This window comes from Pavona decussata, unplaced genomic scaffold, assembly GCF_977016875.1.
Source record: "Pavona decussata unplaced genomic scaffold, jaPavDecu1.1 SCAFFOLD_223, whole genome shotgun sequence".
Taxonomy (NCBI): Eukaryota; Metazoa; Cnidaria; class Anthozoa; order Scleractinia; family Agariciidae; genus Pavona; species Pavona decussata.
The window spans coordinates 3,129,937-3,152,434 of record NW_028145628.1 but is presented as its reverse complement, the minus strand read 5'-3'; the positions used below and the strand labels follow the sequence as shown (position 1 = coordinate 3,152,434).

The 22,498-nt window shown below is 38.5% G+C and overlaps 1 protein-coding gene across 2 annotated transcripts; it reads left to right on the top strand.

Moving 5' to 3' along the window:
* The first annotated feature begins 38 nt into the window (after window positions 1-38).
* On the top strand, window positions 39-20,703 carry LOC146459193 (VWFA and cache domain-containing protein 1-like). 2 transcript variants are annotated; one of them, XM_085089948.1, is made up of 14 exons: window positions 39-193; window positions 6,914-7,501; window positions 7,955-8,102; window positions 9,578-9,855; window positions 10,875-11,010; window positions 11,497-11,770; window positions 12,302-12,498; window positions 12,907-12,987; window positions 13,232-13,544; window positions 14,547-14,735; window positions 15,660-16,000; window positions 16,227-16,377; window positions 17,911-18,137; window positions 19,179-20,703. In XM_085089948.1, exons 1-14 carry the CDS (start codon window positions 50-52, stop codon window positions 19,391-19,393), a joined length of 3,282 nt encoding a protein of 1,093 aa, XP_084946074.1. In that variant the 5' UTR covers window positions 39-49; the 3' UTR covers window positions 19,394-20,703. The 2 variants fall into 2 exon arrangements, with proteins under 2 accessions (XP_084946074.1, XP_084946073.1); XM_085089947.1 differs by lacking the exon at window positions 39-193 and adding an exon at window positions 4,539-5,077.
* Window positions 20,704-22,498: the final 1,795 nt, after the last annotated feature.

Sequence of the window (22,498 nt, the reverse complement as noted above, 5' to 3'; positions counted from 1 at the left end):
GGTCCGTTATTGTTTTTCAGCCAATACCGTGGGTCGCTCTAAGAGCTGAATGGTGCCCCTAATTTTAAGGAGATCGTCAAATATTTCTTCTTTAACAAATATATTCCATTTTGCCCCGCTTCGGCTGTACCCTGATGACCCACAGGTGACGTTAAAAAGCGGCGAGAACAAAGAAGTACGCTACGAACCGCAGGTGAGTAGCGTGACTAACGTTCTTACCGCGTTTTGACGTCCCTTGTAAGATATCGGAATACAGACAGACCCACGGCCTAATGAAATCTATTTGCCCGGTCAAAAACTTTCAAGCAAACTTTTAGACTACTACACAAACGCAATTTTGACCCGCCATTAGAATTTAATCCGAGAGAATTCACAAACAATATTTTCAAATCTAACTTTTTTCAGAAGAAATTTCTGACCCCAAAATATTACAACATGTCAATCGCTTCACTGCAATTTGTGTTCGATTACTCGCCATCACAGGATTTGAATCAGCGAAATATTTGGAGAAATATTTCCAACTTTTAACGTCACACTAAAGGCAAAGTTCTAACTTTTTTAACCTGGGACGGTCTTTTTCGAATTTTTCATTGGGTCATATTGTTTTCAACATTTGCTTTTGTTTGTCCGCTACTCGCCAAAACAATAAAGCAAAATTTTGTAGACCAGTCACTCTGGTAGGACTCTTGACTAAGATCCCGTGCCGACCGGTCACGCCACTCGATGAAGTGATTCGTGCGTCTATGCTCTGATCACAAAATCCGCTACATCAAAAAACGCTAGTTTTACTGTTTATTGTATGATATAAATACATAATGACGTGCACCGTAAAAATAAACTGTTTAAAAAAACCCGCCCCTCACTAAACATCCACCCGTTTCGGGTCAAATTGGTTGATAATTTAAGATTAGCAAATCTGATTAAACAGCACAAAAGTGCCGTCAATGTTAAATAACAATACCTTGTTACCACTCATGGGCTGCGGGTTAAGCCTAGCAGTTTTATTTAAATGACGAATGAACAATTAAACCCGAACTTCACACATGTAACAGCTTATAATTTAAATCAATAGGATTTTAGATAATTGTGGTTAAACCAGAACCATAAATACATTAACAAAAGCAAAATGTATAATCAATCAATCTCCTCGAAGAAAATATGCGTATGACAAATACTCCGTTGGTCTGTTTGACTTCACCTTTTTGCAGCTAAAAGGTTCATTCGCTTCGGGCGCAACATTTTTTAAAGATAAATTCTGCTTTTCTCGTGGAGGCAATTACAGTTTTAACTACATAGTACAATTACGAAATCTATAACGGAATACTAAGTAAGTTTTTTTATTTCTCCTTTTTCTACATATCCCGTCGAACATTTTTTTCTCCCCTTTAATTAACTCTCCATATTTATAAGCTTGCGTAGTTACAATTTAACCTTTTTATTTCTTCCCGTCACCATTATCATAATTTCAATCGAGTATACATGTGCACACGTATTTGTATCTTCTATGTTTCCTCCCCTCTTGAGACTATCTTCATTTCTTCTCTCCCAAACTTCCTTCCTCAAAGAACCAGCGCAGAGAATGTCAGGCACTGACTTGGTAACTGGTTAGAAACATCCTCACTCAGTTGTGTTTTGTCCTGAAGACTCACAACTACAAGGAGCATTGGTGCCGATGCATCCTTTTTAGTTTCCCGGCCGGAATTTCTTCACAGCTGCAATCTATTATTTCTTTCACTTTTCTTTTCTTTTCTTCTCCTTTATAATCTACCTCTGTCCACAAAAAATTAATTTTTATAATATCAGTTTCATGATTAAGACATATACAGGGTTTCCGCCTTCCCAAAACTATCTAACCTTAATCCCTGTACAGATTTTCCCCCTCCCCAAAACTGATTAGGCCTAATCGACATACAGGGTTTCCCCCTTCCCAAAACTAGCTAACCCTAATCCCTATACAGGGTTTCCCCCTCCCCAAAACTAGCTAACCCGAATCCCTATACAGAGTTTCCCCCTCCCCAAAACTAGCTAACCCTAATCCCTATACAGGGTTTCCCCCTCCCCAAAACTAGCTAACCCGAATCCATATACAGGGTTTCCCCCTCCCCAAAACTAGCTAACCCGAATCCATATACAGAGTTTCCCCCTCCCCAAAACTAGCTAACCCTAATCCCTATACAGGGTTTCCCCCTTCCCAAAACTAGCTAACCCGAATCCATATACAGGGTTTCCCCCTCCCCAAAACTAGCTAACCCGAATCCGTATACAGAGTTTCCCCCTCCCCAAAACTAGCTAACCCGAATCCGTATACAGGGTTTCCCCCTTCCCAAAACTTGCTAACCCTAATCCTTAAACACGTTTTGCCCCTCCCCCAAACTAGTCAATCCCAAACAATAGCTAACCCTCATCTCTATATACATACTTTACCCCCTCCCAAGTCTATTCCCTTAATATGGCTTTCTCCCCTCAACCTACTGATATTAATCAGTAGAGACTTGGGAACCCAATATATTTGGGATTCCATACCATGGCTCCTGGGATACCCTTGGATGCCACATAGGTTGCTAGAGATACTACTGGAACAAACTTTAATACACGATGTGACTGATTGGAAACAAAGAAAGAGTAACCAATATAACAAGTGAACAGACTAAACAGGTTAGAACAAGATCAGAACCTGTTTGCCCTGTTGCAAAGGCAAGTTAATATTGTAGTACGAGCGTACTGCTGATTCCTTAAGATGCGGGAGGATTTACTTAATCCAAGATAATAGATAACTTCTAAAGGATAATGATAAGTGTGTCGCAATAAACATCTTAAATTCCTGCTAAGAAAAAATGTAAGCGGAATTTATTAGTTTAAGATTTATTACTTATTTTGAGTAGAAATGTTTTCCACTTCAGTGTCTCACGTACTTCTGTGTGTGTGTGGTTTGTCACGATCTGTTTGTCTTTTAGTGGGCGTTTGACAAGTAAATGACACAGTTCCTCTTCTTTCAGGGCAGAAAAATTGTCGAAGGAAAACATGAAAACACACATTTATACCGGGCTGATTACATAATTAATAGCTTTTAAATCTGGCAAGTGCAATAAAATCCGACCACTAATCTACTGAGCTCATGAACTGAGTGTCGTGACTTTTTCATGTTGAGTGAAGGTGATTACATCTCGTCATCAAACATTATTTTCGTGATCCGAGATAAATCTTGGAAAATTAATCGGCGTGGGATAGAGTAAGGCACAGTTATTGAAGTAGCCGTAAACTTTTCACTGATCCATCTGCTGAACGATCTGAACGTGAGGTCGTGCAAAAGATAAAATTTACAATATAGGACTTGAGAAGCAGGAGCACATATTTATGTAAATTTTAAATTTTGCTCGACTTCACGGCGTAATCATAAATGTTCACAGCACGTGAATAGCAGTGGAATAAACCCGGACAATCAAAATAAAACTCTCGTTCGGAGAAAGCGAATAGCGATTGAAAATTGACCAAGATTCAGCATTTTTATCTAACATCGGTTTCGGTTCTTGAGCCTAAAACTTGCGTGAATGTCGAAAAGAATTCTTACTCTAACCGCTTGTAATTTAACAGAAAAATCTGATATCTCGATTTATGCAAAGTAGGAACTTTAACGTTCATCTGCGCTTTATTTTCACTGTTTTCAAACATAAATAATCTTAAGTTCAATATACATTTAGAATGTTTTGCTATGAGGAATGACCTTTTAAGAGAAAAGACAAAAGTGTCAAGTTTTATTTTGCTAGAGATATTGGTGAAAAATGCGGGAATAAACAACATCACCCCATGAAAATTGATTCATTATTTGCTTGAAAACGCTCTTACAGATTTTTTTCCTACTCTCGCCTACAAGTTGTCTAGATAAAGTAGTTTAAATCCCTTAAGTTTCGTCATAAAGTTTCTGATTAGATTTCGAGATCTGTTGCTATGGTAATAACTGTTGCTTGGAAACCGATGAGAAAATCACCTTTGATCATTTGTTAAAATGATGATGAGGTATAAAGGAGATCGAAGTTTATCTTGTATGCGAGATTGCAATTTCAAAACTTCCACCCTAAGTCCACAAAATCTGTTGCGAGCCTCCTTATGTTGTTTCAGAACTAAAGTGACAAATGATCGACGTAAATTTTAATTTTGCATTTACGTGACTTCGCCCTTATGTGTGAACCAGGTTTCAAAAATTATTACAGCGGAGATTGTTTAAAATTTTCCTGTGTACGTTTTACTTCACAAAGCCTTGACCGCGGAAGTTCAATGTTGTAAAATTAAAGTCGATTACGTCATGTAAAGAAAATTCCGTGGTTTCTTCTGACTAAATTATTCATCCTGTTACAACGGATTCAACAAATTGTTCTTTAAATGTCCATGATCGTAGAGGCATAAAAAACTAACTTGCGATTAAACGCAATTTTACGACAGCTCTCATAAGTGACTTCACTCGTTAAATGCCTGACCTCAAATAAGTCACAAAATTGTTCTTACCTGTAAAATTTGTAAGTTGAACCAGATTCAAACTGTATGTGACTTGTAGAGGATGTCAAGCGGTATTTCTAAGTAGTTTTTTTCCTTGCTAAGTTAGAGCCGTTTCAGACGTTTTAGCGTAACACAACTTGCGGTGGTCTTATGTTATACTCCTGGTTATGCATATATGCTCACCACGTTCCCCAAAGTCCGTGATTTAAGGGAACGTTATATGTACGTAATGTAAACAAAATGTGGCCTTCGCCACGTAATTTTACTCTAAAGAAAGACTTCACCTGCTTGCGTCAGATAATAAAAAATCGGGAAATTACTTGCATAACTTTCAATATAAAAATGCAAAGAACGGGATTTTGGCTTACTAGAACACACGTCTCTTGTTAGAAGACGTATCAGAAATTGCACTCGTCTCAGGAAGATGTATTCGTGTATACACCTCACATGTAGATGGGTCATGTTGTTAACGGTTTTGGTGACATTCACTCGGCCGTGCTTTGCGGCAAATTTGCTTGATCCAGGGAAATTCAGCCAAACACTTACTAAACTGGCAACAGACGGCCTTGGTACAGGCAGTTTGCAGGTAACTTTAACAGTGAATGTATCATGTTACACAAATGCTATTGGTTATCTATCGATCTTTTCTCGAGAAAGCTTTGCAGCCAAGCCTAGGGTCCTGATCTTGGGTCTTTAGTAACCACCCTAATATAATGACGGACAGTTCACTTTCTTGCTACCACTAGAAAGGTAGAATTACTAAACCGGTATAGTCCTTTCAATATACCAGAATATACAGAGACTAAAATATAGATGGAAAGTATACTTGTCAGTAAATTCATAAAAATCCGTAACAATCCGTAGAGTCTATTTTAATCCCATTTTACGAGGCCCCGCTACGCTGCTGTATCCGTGAATTGAAATTTAAGACTTACGGAATGTTAATATTAGTCCTTTTGCCATTAATTGTTTGATAAAGCAACAGCACAGAGCGAACAGTTACTCGAAAAATCGAAGCTTGAGCAAGCTTGTTTGATACCCTCCGTTTATTTTAGACTCCGTTTGTCAAGTCACGCAACTAAAAAAACAATGTTTGAAAACATTTTTGGGTACTCCTTCACTGGATTCAATCTGCAGAAAATTCACAGCGTAATACCTGAAATAAATTTGCATCAAAGTTAGCATTTCTCAAGAATTGTAATGATGTAATGTTCAGATTTAATTTATGCGGATTAAAAAGTTCCACTCAGCAGTAATTTATTCAAGTCACGATCTCCAGTTTTCTATAACGATTATACTAGCTATAGAGTATTGTCACAAGTTTTTCAAAAGGAAAGATGCGCCTCACTACCCTTGCCAAATAAATGTTCTGACCATGAACTTACGTAACCTTCAAGGGAAATAATTGCTGAAATTTTGTTGACAAACTGTATATATCGCAATGTACCCTGGCCCTTAGCCGGTAACAGCCTTTACCCGTCTGATGTTTAATAAGATGTTCTATTTTGTAAGATTGGGTTTTTCAGCCAGGTTATGATAATCTATGGGAGAGGAAAGCTTTTGTGTTGGCGTTGCGAAGCTAGGCTATCGACATTTCGGTAACTCTGTCGATACACACAAGGGCAGAATCTATTTCACTTTATCATAGAACCCGTGAAAAGGGTTCCCCTATTTCCTTAGAGATGCAGAAAACACAGATTTTAACCAATCAGAACGCGCGTTCGCTAAAAAAATATTATTAAAATGAAGATAAGAGCGAATAGGTTGTGTATTCAGAAGTTTGGTGAACGTTTCGTACTGAGCACTAGTCTCTGACAAAAAGGGGGGTTTTCTTGTATTCAAACTGTCCTTACGACATCAGTGTCCTGTTCTAAGATAGCCTCATGGATCCGGCCTAGTGCTGTTTTCCTTTTCAACGTTGAGAAACACACTTTTAACGTGAGAAAGTTCCTTGCTTGTAAACAAATTGAGAAATGAACACCAAGATGAAATCCGTGCCCGACAGAAAAGGAACCCGGGCTTTGTTTTTCGAAAGCCGATCAACACTTTATTATTCCCGATTATCAGTTAATTTTACCAAAGTTTTCACGTCGCTTGAATGTCTTTAAAAGATAATTTTAAGCTAACGACTGTAGAAAGTCTAACTCAAAACTGAAGCACAAAAATCTTTGTGAAAAATCTGTATTGATAAGTAATTAAAGTCGAATCAAAGTTCACGTTAACCCAGGATAAGCTTAATCGGGCTTTGAACAACTGAGTCCTGAAAAGCAGCGTCAGGTTTCTTGTACCTCCTAACCTTTTCACAAATCACACGTTACACTCGTAACTCTTAGTCTAACAGCCGTGTTCAAGTGCTAATATCCCGTAAGAGAGCTGCAAATTAATTAATCCATTTAATATCTGTAATATATTTTTCTTTTAGGAGGCGTTTGACAAGTTACAGTTCACCGAAAGCCTTGTAGATGGCAATCAAGTTATTGCCACATTAGCGCACAGTGTCTCGAACAAGTTTAAAGAGAGGTTCCAGGTTGTACAACAACTAAAGCAAGCCGTGGAAAAATCTTGGAGTAACCCTCCCTCAAGCGTCCCAACAGAATGCTGCAATGTTAAACAGTCCAGTGGACTAAAATACGACTCAAGATTTCGCTCCAAAGTTGATCTCACGAGTATATGCGTAAAAAAATCCGACAGTGCCTCGTCCAACCCCACATATGTAGCGGATGACGTTATAAACGAAATGAAGAAGATTTCTCAAAATTATCCTGTGATTAAATGGCAATACTTCGCTTCTGAGCAAGGCATACTAGCGAACTTTCCAGCATTTGAAGATAAAGCTAGCTGCGGGTCTTATGATCCTCGATTCCGACCTTTTTACGTAGAAACAGCCACGCCGGAGCCAAAAGATGTCATGCTGGTCATAGATCACAGTGCATCCATGTCTGGAGAACGCTTAAGAGTAGCCAAACAGGCTGCGAAAACTGTTCTTAGAACAATGAACCCCAGAGACAGGGTAGGTTCTCAGAGGTAATCCCTTCTGACCGGTTTTTAGTTCAGTATGAAAAATAACTTTACGATTACTTTGGATTTTGTTTGCTGTGCTCTGTGATTGGTTAACAAAACTCGCACCATTTTCTCAACCAATCAACAGTTTGACCAAAACCAATGGACATTAACTTGCAATCGTTTTCCCGCGCTTAGCGGAATTCTGTTTGATTCCTGATTAGCTCATTACGCAGTTTGCGTCGAATGTGATTCAGGGCAATTTTGGTTCCGCAACGTTTAATTGAAGCCCCAGCGCTAATCATATATACCACTTGCGTGAGCCCTGTGTGAAGCGAAGGTATGCCGGCTTTCATTGCGTATCTTACATCACAAATACAAACTGGCTTAATTCAATGGGTTCAATAGGTTTTGCCAATTAGATTATTGCTTGTAGTCTTACTGCGAATTTTCTTTCCAATAGATTGGGCTGGTAAAATTTAATAACGAAGCATCGACACCAGTTGAATACGACGGCGACGGGAGAGGCTGCCACAGTCAACGTTTAGCTGATGCAACACCAATCAACATCAAACACTTGGAAAATTACGTTGACGCTATTGTTGCTGAAGGTAAGGACGCCCGGGGGGGGGGTACTCCCCTATATAAGGTATATAGGTATGTGCCGCCCCAAAGGGTATGGTTTTTGAGCCGTCTTGGTCTGAAAAACGGGTATAGATTTTGACAATTACGGGTCTGAAATCGGGTCGGGTTTTTGGGGCCGGGAACATTTACAAAAGCTTAAAAACATATTTTTCTTCTCAGTACGTAACTGGAACGACTAACTGATAGCGAGAAAAAGAAATAGATAAACTATGTCATTCCAGCTAACTTTTACTCCTGGCGTCAACTTCCGTTCGGCACTGATGCATAATTATCAGGTCTGAAAACGGGGATGAATTTTAGAGGTCAGGTCTGAAAACGGGTGTGGAAAATGGCATGTTTAGGTCTGAAATAGGGTCGGGATTTGAAGACCCGGGCGGCGCACCCCCACCAAGAATTCCGAGGAGTACCCCCCTGGCAAGATCAGCGGACTAGAATTATGACAACAATGAAGATGAATTTAACTGCTTCGGTAGCTTTTGTTTGTTTTATCACAATTCATCACAATTTAGGACTTCATAAACATGTATGGAACTATCCGGCTGTACTCGGCATAAAATGAACAGAACGAATATTTGGTTCTAACAACCAGTTTTTAAAGTTATTTGGACGCCCTAAAGAGAGTAAAGCTCTCATATCTCTTTTCGGTGGCAAACTTACCTTATCAACTGAAATATCCGTTTCCACTCCTTCACCGACGCAGCACCAAAGTTACTTTAGATACTAATCTCCTTATGTATAAGCAAAAGTACCCCATTCAGCCAGTCAGTCAGTCAGTCAGTCAGTCTATCTGTCATAAGATTCATTCATTCATTCATTCATTCATTCATTCATTCATTCATTCATTCATTCATTCATTCATTCATTCATTCATTCATTCATTCATTCATTCATTCATTCATTCATTCATTCATTCATTCTTTCAATCAGTCAGTCAGTCCGTCTATCTGTCATAAGATTCATTTATTCATTCATTCATTCATTCATTCATTCATTCATTCATTCATTCATTCATTCATTCATTCATTCATTTAGTCTATCTGTCATTCATTTATTCATTCATTCAGTCGGTCGGTCAGTCAGTCAGTCAGTCAGTCAATCGGTTGGTCGGTCAGTCAGTCTGTCCGTCTCTTAGCGTTCGCTTCCTTACATTTAAAGAAGTATTTACAGACAAATTTTAAGGGTAAAAATTAGCCAGAAAACACAACGTTTCGATGTCGCCATGACATCATTTCAAGTGACAACATAAGAATTCAAACTAACATAGTTTTTGTCATCTCACACTATACATATCAAGTCAGTTTGAATTTTTATTTTATCACTTGAAACGTTGTGTTTTCTCGCTTATTTTTATCCTTAAATGTCTATCTAAATCGAATCTAATTCGAAGACAGACAAACTATCCAACTCTTTAGCATCACCTGACTTTTTTTCTTTTATGCAGGAGATACCCACTATTCCAAAGCTTTGATTCGCGCCTTTGATCTTTTCAAGGGCACATCTGTTGGTGGAAGCTTTGCACGTAAAAAAGTCATTCTCTTCCTGACTGATGGTGAACCCACAGACAACAAGAAGACAATCATACAAACAATTAAAACAAAGAATGCTGAGTTGAACAATTCTGTTGTGATATTAACTTATGGAATGCTACAGAACTTACCAATCCTCCGAGAAATGGCTGAACAGCAAGGGCAAGGCGTAACTCGTGCGCCAGACGCTACTGTAAGTACTTGCAAATAAATTTGTCACCTCGGTAAAGTTCCGTTTCCATTTTACGTTTACTTCGGGTCTGCTTCACCATACCTTGCTCAGTCGGATGTGTTTTCTCTCCCTCGACGCCTGATATGAATTTGATCTTAGCTCTGAGTTTTGTTGTTTATTTCTGTGTCTTTTGGGATCATCAAGAGTGACTGCTTTTGGTTTAACCACGAAACCAGAAGATCCAGTGGAAACGTGGTAAATCCTATATTTAAACGGTTTTGAGACATTTATATATAGAGAAATAACTAAATAAATAAATAATCGAGTTCGACGTAGAAAAAACGGAATCCTTATGTAGATTGCAGTTGAGATTGTTTGGGACACCAAACGTTTCTTGAATGAATGAATGAATGAATGAATGAATGAATGAATGAATGAATGAATGAATGAATGAATGAATGAATGAATGAATGGATGGATGGATGGATCTTGGGACGCGTATCTGGCATCCCCCGCACCCCGCAGATCTTTTACAGGGGCGGATGACATCATCACCAACCTGGCAAAGAGGAGAGAGCCTGGGATCGAGATCATCGGAAGCACTCCTTAATCTTTGATAATTACTAGTATAATTAATCATCCGACCTATCCCCGAAAGGTGCTTTTCAGAGATTATTAAACAAACAGAAACAAATATTTCAAATACAACATAACATGGTTAAGAATCCTAGCTGGCTATTAACAAGCGCGGCTGAGGAGTTGAACTCAGGGCTACGGAGAAACAACTCTAGATAGTGGTCAGAGCTGGACTTCAACCCGCAACCTCCGAAGTCCGACGCCCTGACCACCCGACCAAGCTACCTCCCAAAACATTTGGATTTGAGTGGACATCGATTGATTGGTATTTCATGTTAAGTTTGCAAGGTGAACCTCGAATTTCTAAACCTTAACCATTTCAGGATGTTTATGGGTGTCGTTTTTTTTACCTTCATTTGATAAGCAAGTTATTAACATTTTGTTTGCATTCTGTTTTGTTTAAGGTTGGAAAATTTACCTATGTTCAGAACACAAATAACTTGCGAAGTGACATGGCAACTTATTACGACTTTTTCTCTACGAACACAATTCGCAATGAACCGATTATATCTATTCCTTATATTGATGCCTTCGGAACAGGTAAGATACAACTAGAAAAAAAATACATCTGGGACTTCTAGAAGTAGTGCAACTATCTTGGTTAACTTTAAGTAATTACGTTCTCTTATAGGCTGAAAACTGTGACTGTTTTTAACAATTATGACCTCAAGAATCTGGTATTTAACGGTTAGACGCCAAGATCAAAGTTTCTTTAGGCTGATATTTGCTCCTCGTCAACTATCCAAGTCGATAAACACCAACACAGCAAGCCTTCTAATTATGAATTGTGACTGATCAAGAGAGAATAAACTAATCGATTCCTCTCTTGGAGTGGACTATTCAACAAAGGAATTACCTAAAAATGGTTTATTTCTGGTTAGCCGATTCGTTGGTGAGTTTAAACATTTTCCATCCGTGCACTCCCAGGGAAGTCTTCAATCTCCTTGGTGCCACGTTTATAAACATAGCAATACTAATTGTTGTTGTTGTTGTTGTTGTTAAAAATACAGCGTTCTATTTTACCAGGGTTGTTGACATCCATAACACTGCCATGTTATCACGGAGGAAACTTTATCGGTGTTGTTGGCACAGATATCAGCATGGCCGATCTCCTCTCTGAGGTTACCTACTTTCAAAAAGGTCAATCGAGTTATGCCTGGATGGCCGATAGCTCCGGACGGACCATGATGCACCCTCTTCTCCCAGCCCCTTCTAACGCTTTTGTGGACCCAATTTTTATGGACATGACAGCTTTGGAACCAGAGACAGGTTTTGATGTGGTATTTCAATCCATCAAAGCGTAAGTATCCAGGAAACGTTTGTTTTTGTAGGAGACAAATTAAAATAAATGATTTTACTTCATACGTAAAATGCGGTAAGTTTGTCAGGAGTATTAGGAAAGATTGGACGAGAGTCGAACCAGTGGCCTTGCGCACGTTTTTCACCATGCAGTCAGATACTCTTACAACTATGCTACAGTGGTGGAACTGATGGAAAGCTATTTTAGGTATTTACTAATTTTTAGTGCACCATTGCTCTAGCACAGTTCACCACGGGTTTCCTTGTTGCCAGAGTCTGGCTGCCAGAGCCTTAGCTTCTTGCGCGGTTTTTCCGTTCCAGTTAAAGTCAGTAAAAAAAAAAGACCTGTGCGCTCAAGAACATAACTTAACAGGTTCTAGACAACTGCAGAACAATTTCCTTGTCTTGTGTGCATGACAAACGCATTAGAAACAAGGAAACTCATTGCATATTTCCATTTAGTTACGTCACATTCATACCTAGATAGAAAAGCTTTTTTCACGCAAGTTTTGTTTGAATTTGATATTATTAGTGGTGGATCAGGACAAACAAACTTTAAATCAAAGCGGTATCTTGCCCGAGGTGGCCAAATCAAGGAGGGAGTTACAGTGCTGGAGCTGCAATCAAATTATACTTGGCGACCGGTTGATAAGACCAACTTTATCGTGGGAATTGTAGTGGCTGAAGGAGATAAGGAGGAAATGCTGTCCAGTTTGACCATTCCATCAGGTATATATCGCAGAACTGACATTTAGCATTGGTAGAATGTGGGATGCAGTGCCCGGTAATCTACGGAAAGATACCTTCTTCATCCTTCAAGGTGGTGATGATGGTCTAAGCAAATCCAGTTTGGGATTTTATCGTGTTAAAATATTTAAAAAAAATTGTAATAGATTTTGTGTGGAATCCTGCATACAAGATAACATAATTGGTGTGCATGCCAACCTTTAATTTTTTATTTTCTTCTTCTTCTTCTTCTTCTTCTTCTTCTTCTTCTTCATCTTCTTCTTCTTCTTCTTCTTCTTCTTCTTCTTCTTCTTCTTCTTCTTCTTCTTCTTCGGCTTTTTCTTGTGTGAGCAATCACTTTGTAGTTATCACGTTTGTTATCATTTCAATTTAATTTACTCTATTGCACAGACTTCAAGTTCTTGTATCATCGTCTGGACTTGGTGAGGCCCGATAAACCCTGTATTCACTTCTCAAGATATGCATCCAAAGGTAAATTATTATGAGTGAAAAAGGGCATATAATCAATGAACTTAAAATGAGCTGGGAAAGCTTCGGCCATATTCAGTAAATGATAGGAATTCGTCAACAAAATCGGGCGATGGATGCGACGTGCCGCGTTTCGTCCAATGAGGGCAGGCGGAGATTAATCGTTGGATACGAGGAAGCAAGCTCCAATTGGCTCCTTACTAAAAGATTCATCTACCTATACTAATACATTAATTCAATATTGTAGATGCAACTGTAGTGAAGTTTGGTGCAGAAGCCTTTATAGACCCATACAAGTATCTTGGGCTGGACGAGACGGTATCCCGTGTAAACGCGTACAAATCCTTCATGACAAATCCGAGCGCGTCCAACCCTGGATTCAAACCCGGCATAAGGGACACCGTGATAGCTAGCAGCATAGTGGAGAACATCTGGTTTCGAGAAAAAGTGGATTACACAAAGTACCTTTCGTGGAGACATTTTGCCTCTTCCAATGGCGTCTTCAGAATAACTCCAGGAGTCTTAATTAACAAATCATACGACCCGACAAAAAGACCATGGTAATGAACATACTTATGTACCTTGCTCTGAAGGGTGTTTTAAAGGTTTTTAAAAATTTCTTGAATCTCTTTCGTATGAAGTTCGAACAAAATTTATTTCCATGACTGAAACATTTAATAATAACCAGCCCCACAGTGCGATCAAGTCTCTCATGACAAGCAACTTAATTCTTTGGCCCAGGTAGAGAAATGTTTTTTTGCCATCGGATTTTTGAATGGGGGAAGACGTTGTACAGCCATTGGCGTAAGCTGTTGAAGCTCCGCTGACAATTTTCCCGAAGCAATCAAAATAAAATTAGATACACTATTTATTTCTCTGTTCGTGAGCGGGCAGCATCCTGAAAATCCTACAATCTGATTGGTTCCGGGAGAGGGTTGAATTTCCTATCCAGCTCTTGAACATGGTTTCAGTAACCAAGAATGCTTACTAGTGAGTGAAGTGCAGAGAGAAGTTGCAATTTGTGTTAAGCGTTCTTTGGAGTCCTGTATTTGAAATTTCTCGCAAAAAACAATTGATTTTGACGAAAGCTACCATAGTGAAAGTGAATTTATTACTAAGGTAAAAGAGACAAAGAAAACGTGAAGGAAGAAATCTTAGTAAGCCTCATCACAACTGACGTACAAAATTTCATTAATAGAATAGAATTTAGCAAAAATAAATAGGTTATTTACCGGACTTGGTCGATCCGTGTAGGAAAATAACCTATATATACAGAGGTGAATCTGCAGTGTTATCGACTTTTGGGCCTTTAATCCTTTAAAGTGCCTTACGTTGATTATATGGAGTTTAAGTGCTTCTAGGGACGACTATAGGTAGTTTTGTTAGATGTTAGTTTTTCTGCTTAAACTTTTGGGAGTCTGTAGTCTGATCGACCTTCAAAGTGCGTTACATGAATTATATAATGTTTGAGTGCTTCTAGGGATGATTTTATTTTACTTTACTTTTTATTTTCTGGTGCTTGAACTTTTATTCAACGTATAACTTGGACTTAATTATTTTAGGTATCACACCGCGGTAAGGAACACGGGATTGGTGGCTCTGTCCACTCCTTATATAGACGCTTTTGGCACAGGTGTTTTAATCACCGCTTCCCAGACGATATACCGCGGTGAACCAACCAATAAACACACTCCTAAAGATCAAGTTATGGGAGTGCTAGGCGGAGACTTTCCTTTGTCCTATTTTCAAAAGTAAGTTTTTTCAGATACGCAATATCCTCTTCCTCTTCTTCTTCTTCTTCTTCTTCTTCTTCTTCTTCTTCTTCTTCTTCTTCTTCTTCTTCTTCTTCTTCTTTATCATCATCATCTTCTTTTTCTTCTTCTCATTGTTGTGGTGGTCGTCATCACCATCATCATCATCATCATCATCATCATCATCATCGTCATCATCATAATTATGAAGATGTTATAGTTGGTGATTTCCCAAGTGCAGAGCAACAAATTGCCAAAGGAAAAAAATGTGCGTCGTCTTACATTCCTCACTAAATCTCAAGTACTTCCCAGGGGATCCTGCATGGGAGAACCCAAAAAAGTCGATTTGCGAATGAGTGCTACAGGTATATCAACTCCTAAAACTTTTTTGCCTTCTTGTGTCACCACCACCACCACCACCACCACAATAATCATCATCATCATTATCATTATTATTATTATTATTATTATTATTATTATTATTATTATCATATTCATTATTATTATTATTATTATTATTATTATTATTATTATTATTATTATTATTATTATCATTATTAAAACGTTTGTCTGCTATATACAGTTAAGAAGCATCACCAGGCGCTAACACAGCGTAACCCGTGGGCTATAAAGTGAATAAAAACTAATAAAAACTAATTATAAAAGAAGAGATCAAGTCAAACTTAAAAGATGTCTTTCTCAAGTAAAAAGGCCCAGTTGGCGACTGAGTCTTCGCGAGTGCTCACGTTGCAACTTTAAACGTGCGAGGAATATTGTTATTGTTATTGCTATTGTCATTGTCATAGTCATTGTTATTGCTATTGTTATTGTTATTGTTATTGCTTTTGTGATAATTATCACTATTATTATTTTGAGAAAGGTAATTAACCTTCATGTTTTTAAAGAGTATTGCCATCCTTTCAGACTCCTAACCGATACATATCCAAAGTGCGAGGACAGCAATTATGAGTGCTTCGTGTTGAATGGAGCGGGGTTCTTCATCATGCACAAGGATTTCCTGGCACCAGATATTACAGCAAAGAACCTAGAATATGTGCACATCACCGCAAAAGAGAGAGATATAGCCGAGGACCTGTTAAAGAAAGGCCATTTGAAGAAAAAGCAGTGCAGAAACTTGGAGAAAATTAACATGGAGAACTTTTACGAACTGAAAATTCCATTCCAAGGCGTTGACACGTTGGCCAATGGACAGAGGTGTAGGCGGTACCAGATTTCTCGCATAGCGGAAAGTAATGCGTTTTTAGGTGAGAATGATCTAGGACTAACAGTCTGTTTATTAGAAGTAAAATATATTAGATAAAAAAGATATACTGTAACTGCCTTTGCGCATGAATGAAAGAATGAATAAGCGAGAGATCATCGTAGTTATGTACGCGACTTAAGAAGTTGCGAATAGAGAATGTGCGTGAAAGTTTTCCAAACAGATGGAGAAGTTGTTCTTCACGCACTTTTTATTCATTTATTTTTCAGGAATCAAAAAAAGGGACAGCTCTTGTCAATCAAAGCCTTGCGTCTTGTGCAACAGCGCATGCGTAAGGAGCGTGCCTGATTTGACCTGCCAGTGTCCTTGTATCTCAAGGCTTGATTTCCATTATTGCAGAAATGAATTTCCATCAAGCAGGTAAGATCTATATTGACATTTAAATGCTTCTTCAATAACTCATTAATGATTTATAAGCCTATTAATTGACCCATCAAATGCTATCATCACTTGCAGTGACTTTATATCGATAAACCTGCACCTTATTAGTATGCGTCATTTCTCAGCTGATAAAACACTTCTTATTAGTGTGTGCTAATTTCCAACGTTCACAAAAACATAATTGTTATGAACTCTCGCTTTCCAGGAATGTTTTTGAAGCCTCACAAAAAACTCTCAGCAAGTGTTTTATCGGGTCTAAAATCATTCGGCTGCACCTTGTGGTTTTAAACCAGATAAAACACTGCTGCTCGTTTTTTTAACATTTCATCACATATCAAAATGTTTAGAAAGGGAAGCCTTTCATCAGATCCGATTCGCTCTGACGAAGGGCCAACGCTCGAAATGTTAGCTCTTTATGGAGACCAAATTACCTTATCAACTCAGTTGATCAAGCCAAACATTCGTTTGACTTCTCCATCGACGTAGCACCACAGTTTCTTTCAAAACTAACCCTCTTATTCAGTGTTAAAATGATATTGTTCAACTAGAATAGGCCATTTTAAAGTTGCTTACTCAGTGACCTGGGCCTATTAATGGTAGCGAGGCTGCCGGTGACCTTGTATTGATACAGACCTCACTGTTCTTATCATGTAAATTGTGCTGTTGTGATGCAAACTAGCCTGCAATTGCATAAGAAAAGTAAAGAGATTTGTATCAAAACAAGGTCACCGGCAGCCTCGCTTCCAGCCATAAGCCAGGTAACACAGTAACAACTGTAAAATGGTCTATTTGAACACCTGCAATCGAAGGCCTCTTCTTGTTATTCTCCATGTTTCGTATTGCATTAGTTTGGAAAATTTCTGTTTAATTCATTAATTTTAAACCTCAAATATCAAAGAGCAAATTCTTCCATCTTGTTGCCTTCCTTTTTTATAAAAGTGCTGTGGAGAAGTTACTAAAATATAAAGAAAATTCACCTTGGGTGATCATATCCTTAATTTTCATTACCTCAGGGGCAGAAAAAGCATTGATATTACAAGGAAAAATTTGATGCTGATCACTGTTAGGGCTCAAAGGGTTAAACATGAAGACATTATATCCTCGGCAACCATTATCGTTATTCTTAAAACCTGGATGTTAGATCAAGTAGTGATATTGAAAGGAGAAATTACACGTTGATCACCCTAGGGCTTGAACATGAACTTAGAGTAGAATCGGTGTCACAGACTTCTTTCTATCATATTTGCCAGAACTGGCTAGCCAAATTGGCCAGTCTGTAAATCGAATGCGTCATTTTGATGGAATGGTGCTGTAAAATCTTGAAAGATAATCTCTTCGAAAATGGTACAAGCTATTTTGAAGAAATTCGAAGGTCTAAGATGAGACTTGGTACAGTCCGTTTACGAACTGACCGCTCTGGCAAGCCAGTCCTGACAGATAGGAAACGCCCCAGAATGGACCATAATGCGGTAGACACGAGAAAGCAATTATTATTTTCTTTTTTCTTGTCAGCGTCTCTATTTGTCCTGTGCCAGCACCTGTCGTCACTTCCGAACAAGCAAATGATCCACCAGTGAAAAGCTTACAGAAGTGCTTTGATCCTCAGTGCGACAAAAAGTTGACTTCAGATTCGTGTGATGGAGTCGTTGGCTGCTATTGGTGTGTGAGGGATAAATACGACGCTCCTCTTGATAAGAAATATTGCGCAGATATCAATTCCTGTTACGGAGGCAAAGAAGGTATGTAGGGACCTCAATAAACTACTTAAGTTACTGTCATCATTTCAGGGGGTGTTTCATTTGTGGCTAGTTTAATCAGAAGCGTTTCCAAATGCTCATTTCTTTCATACACGTTCAGTTCTTTATCATCTTCGAACATAGGAGAAATCAACCTGCTGCCAGATAAAATAACCAGCAAAAACAAAATAACAAAATAACCAGCTCTCAGATGACTTGATAGCTCAACTTGTAGAACAGTGCAGCGGTAACACAGCTAGAGGTCATGGGTTCGAATCCGTTGACTGAGTCTTCAGTTTCGATCTTTTTTCTTTGCCCTACTTTAGAAAGGGGCCTCCTAATAAAGAAGTATTTAAAAAAAAAAATGGGAATTCTCTGCAGATGTTCAAGGAGTTGAGAAACATTCTATTGCAATTTTATTAGTTTGACGATGACCGTCAAAAGTTCATAGGTTTACTGGACCTTTATAGCAGTAACATGCTGTATCAGTAGATTCCTGAGGGTTGTCTGCCTTTATTCGGTTTCATGGTGATAGTTAAAAGAATTTTTTGACATGAAATTTCCCGGCATCATTGTGGCTCTGGATGTAGTAAAAAAACTAAGCCTGGTTCATACTGACACTCTGGCGACATAATCAACGTCGCTTATGTGAAGCAGGCTTCGTTAAAATGTTTAAAGCAACAAAGCATCATCCACGGTGCCACTCAGAAAGATTATAATAATAATAATAATGATGGTTTATTTAAATTACACATAAAAGCATATAAAATGAAATACAATGTGTTTACAATTAATAAGATAATACATTACAATTGTTCGTAGGGACTGGGATTACAAGAAGTCAATATAAAAAGCTATTTACAATTCCATTTACTATAAGATGCTAAGGAAATAATTGATTGCATTATTAATAACGTTGGCTTGTCGGAAGGCGAATTGTTGGTGTGAAAAGTTACTTATTATTTCATCCATAGACTTAAAATGTGAGAACCACTTTTTCAACAGACTAAGCTTTGACGAGGAACCTTGTACTTAAATCTTCAGGTACAACAGCTCCCGGAAGCAAAGCTATTCCGAGCAACACCGATGGTGACGATGATAATGACGGCAATGTAACTGACTCACGGTTGAGTGATATCATCGGATATAGTATTTTTGGGGCGGTGGCTGCTCTCTCTCTCATTTTCACAATTATAAGTTGTTTATGCTGCCCCGGAAATAGGAATAATAATCAATGTACCGTAGGTTTTCTGTTTTAAGGTGCACGGTTTTTACGGGAAAAATCTGTTCTCTCATGGAAAATTGGTACTACAAGGCGCTGTTTACAAAAAATTAGATAGAACTAAAAAAGTAGAAATGATTACAAGAAATTCACATAAAACTAGACGCTACTACAAGATAAATAAATGTACACAATTACAAAAATCAGATAACAAATTAAAAACATCACGATTCATAAGATCGCATAAAAGGAAATGTTTTAAGTATGAATTTTAAAATCATCAATCGAGTTTGCAGATTTAATATAAGGGATGGAGACCGTAAGCGTGGGGTCCACGCGTCCCCATGTGTTGTACCAAATAATCTATTTTTTGACAAAATTGCGCCACCCTTCACGTCATAAGCCCGCGCGGATACACGCAAATTTGCGTGGGGCTACTAACTTATATGGAAAATGGAAGAGAAAGTCTCGTTTGGTTTGGACAAAATTAAATAATTTTTAAATACCTTGAATGTGAAAATAACATTATTTTTTATACCCTGTACATTTTTAAGTTCCTCCGTCTAACCTTATTAAACTAAGGCTGTAAACTGAAGAATTGGGGACAACTTGAGGAAATTCACCTGGCTGAGTAGAAAACATTAAACCGTTTCAGAACAAATATAAAATATTCTCCGCGATGCATGTTCCGTGAAGACCAGAACTCACGCCAATGTGGAGATATGATAATCGTATTTATTGGGATTATAATTCGATTTCTGTTACTCCACATTTAACGCATACATGTAAACTGTCAGTTTAACGTTAATTCATTCAGGTTAGCCCAATATTTCAAAGGTTTAACATTGCTTCGTAACAGGCTAGCTCAATATAAAACATTACTTTCTCAACGGGTTAGCTTGCTAAGTTTTTATAAACGTTTGGCTTTTAACGTTTTAAAAGGCAGTGTCATACACATTTTAAGGCCGGTTTACACATGCGATTTTTGATGCAATTTTTGTCGCAATTTCCACTGCGATTTTTGTCGCTGCCAAGTTGCAACTTCAAATCGCGCGTGTAAACCAGCTGCGATTTCAGTGCGACTCGGGCGCGATTTCAGCGCGACATCGCTGCAATTTTTATGAAACATGGTAATTTTGAGCAGTGGTTGTGCGTTGGAGCATGCGCATTCGTCTGGTAAAAAAAGATTGCGTGTTGTCGTCTTTCCGCCATAAATCGCACTGAAATCGCATTGAAATCGCAGCTGGTTTACACGCACGATTTGAAGTTGCAACTTGGCGGCGACAAAAATCGCAGTGGAAATCGCGACAAAAATTGCATCAAAAATTGCATGTGTAAACCGGCCTTTAGATTACATTAGCCTGCTGCTTAATCTTTTAACTGATTCAACTCGCGCGATCATTACGCGTTTGCTTTTCAAATATAGTACGCGCAACACAGCGCGCGCAAACAGCGCGCGCGTTTACAATGTAAATGTTCATCTGAACAATGTTGATATATATAAACTTAAACGAGAAGTCAGTGGGCTACTGGTTTCAACCATTTATTTCAAATTCGTGGTAAATCCTCGAGGAGACGAGTGTTAAAAGGCCATCATCTCAAACTTTTTCTACGGGCTCACCGGCATAAAAATTCGGCGCTTCCACCAAATTTGTAAACTGTCATTTTACGAGTGTATAATTTTACGTAATACGCCGGCCAAACCAAATCCGAATGTTTCAACTCGGTTTCGGTCACAGTCAAATGCATCCTCCACTGTTTTGTATTCCGGCATCAGTAAATAGGCTTTGTTTATAGCCATGAAACCGGTAGTCTCCCTCGCAGCCGTTTTTAGTGTCGTGAACGGCTGCGAGGGAGACTATAAGAAACCGGCTGCGATTTTACGAATGTGAGAAGGTATATTTTTTTAATTGTATTTTTTTCCTGGTTAGAAAGTTCATCCATGTAGCCACAACTGTTTAGACTTTCTCCAACAGCAAATAGCTGAACTTTAGACATTTTTCGGCCACTGTTTGAACCATATCATACTTGCCAAAGAAACACGGAAAGCAGCTGAGAAAAAATTCTAGAAAGTTAAGTATTGTCTTTTTAAATAAAGTTTTGTTTGTTTTGTTGTTTGTTGTTGTACTTTCGTGTCTGAGTACATATTCGTAAAGTGCACGCAGCGCCACCGTTTTGGCGCGTTTTTGACTTTACTGCCTGAGAGTCATGTGATTGATGCATAGCCTTATCTAAATCTGCGTTATTATGTAAAGTTAAGTTTTTCTGCTTTCCAGCATGTTTGTAATTTACTGTAATTTTTTTCCATTATTAATATGTTCTCGTGCTCGTCTTGTCTCGCCTCGACTAGCTTTGTGGCTATTTGCGGGACAAGCCTATTATGTAATCTGAATTTATAAATAAATTGTTGTTGTTGTTGTTGTTGTTGTTGTTGATCAATATGCCGCTTATTCCAACTTTTCCCGCCTACGTTTAATTGTTACCTTTTCGTTGTGAGTCTAATAGCTTAAATGTAGGCACCGAGGAGATATTCCCTGGCATAATTTTAAAATTTGGACGCCATTTTGAACGCGTAGAAAAATATTTCAATTTTAACCACGCGCGATCCTGGCCATTTACACGCGTTCGTGCACGCGCGTATGGCGCATTTGTTTTTTTGTTTTTTTTTTTTAAATAGATTTTTGGTATAACACATGGGGACAAGCCCAAAAGTCAAAATGGCATCTCGTTACGGTCTCTATCTCTGATTATGGCTCTTGGCTGCGCTAAAGAAAGATAACCGAAAATGAATCCTCCTGAAGAACAACCCGTTCCTGCTCCTCCACCAAGCTTCACGGTGTATAACCTGCCCCCTCAGGGCTATACCGCCCCGTATGGACCTGAGCATGGTATTGCTATGATATGCACCCGACAAGTATCGACATGGCACCACCAAGTTATGACCAGTCAGCCTAGCGCGGTGAGGGTCAGCCTAGCGCGCCACCATATAATCCTTATTACAAGGGAAGTTTTTTGACGCACGTCAAGTGGAATGCAAATCACGTCACTCCTGGGATCGAGTTTTCCCGAGACTACTCCGAGAGGTCTTTGTCATAGTTCATTTCACTAACAATGAAAGCCAGTGATTAAAAATATATTAGGA

Bases quoted from the DNA above. Each gene is read 5' to 3' on its own strand.
- LOC146459193 (XM_085089947.1), top strand. From the start codon at position 4,916: ATGTATTCGTGTATACACCTCACATGTAGATGGGTCATGTTGTTAACG. The intron at 14,736-15,659 runs GTAAGTTTTTTC...CCATCCTTTCAG, and splicing joins CCTTTGTCCTATTTTCAAAA to ACTCCTAACCGATACATATC. The intron at 18,138-19,178 runs GTATGTAGGGAC...TTAAATCTTCAG, and splicing joins CTGTTACGGAGGCAAAGAAG to GTACAACAGCTCCCGGAAGC.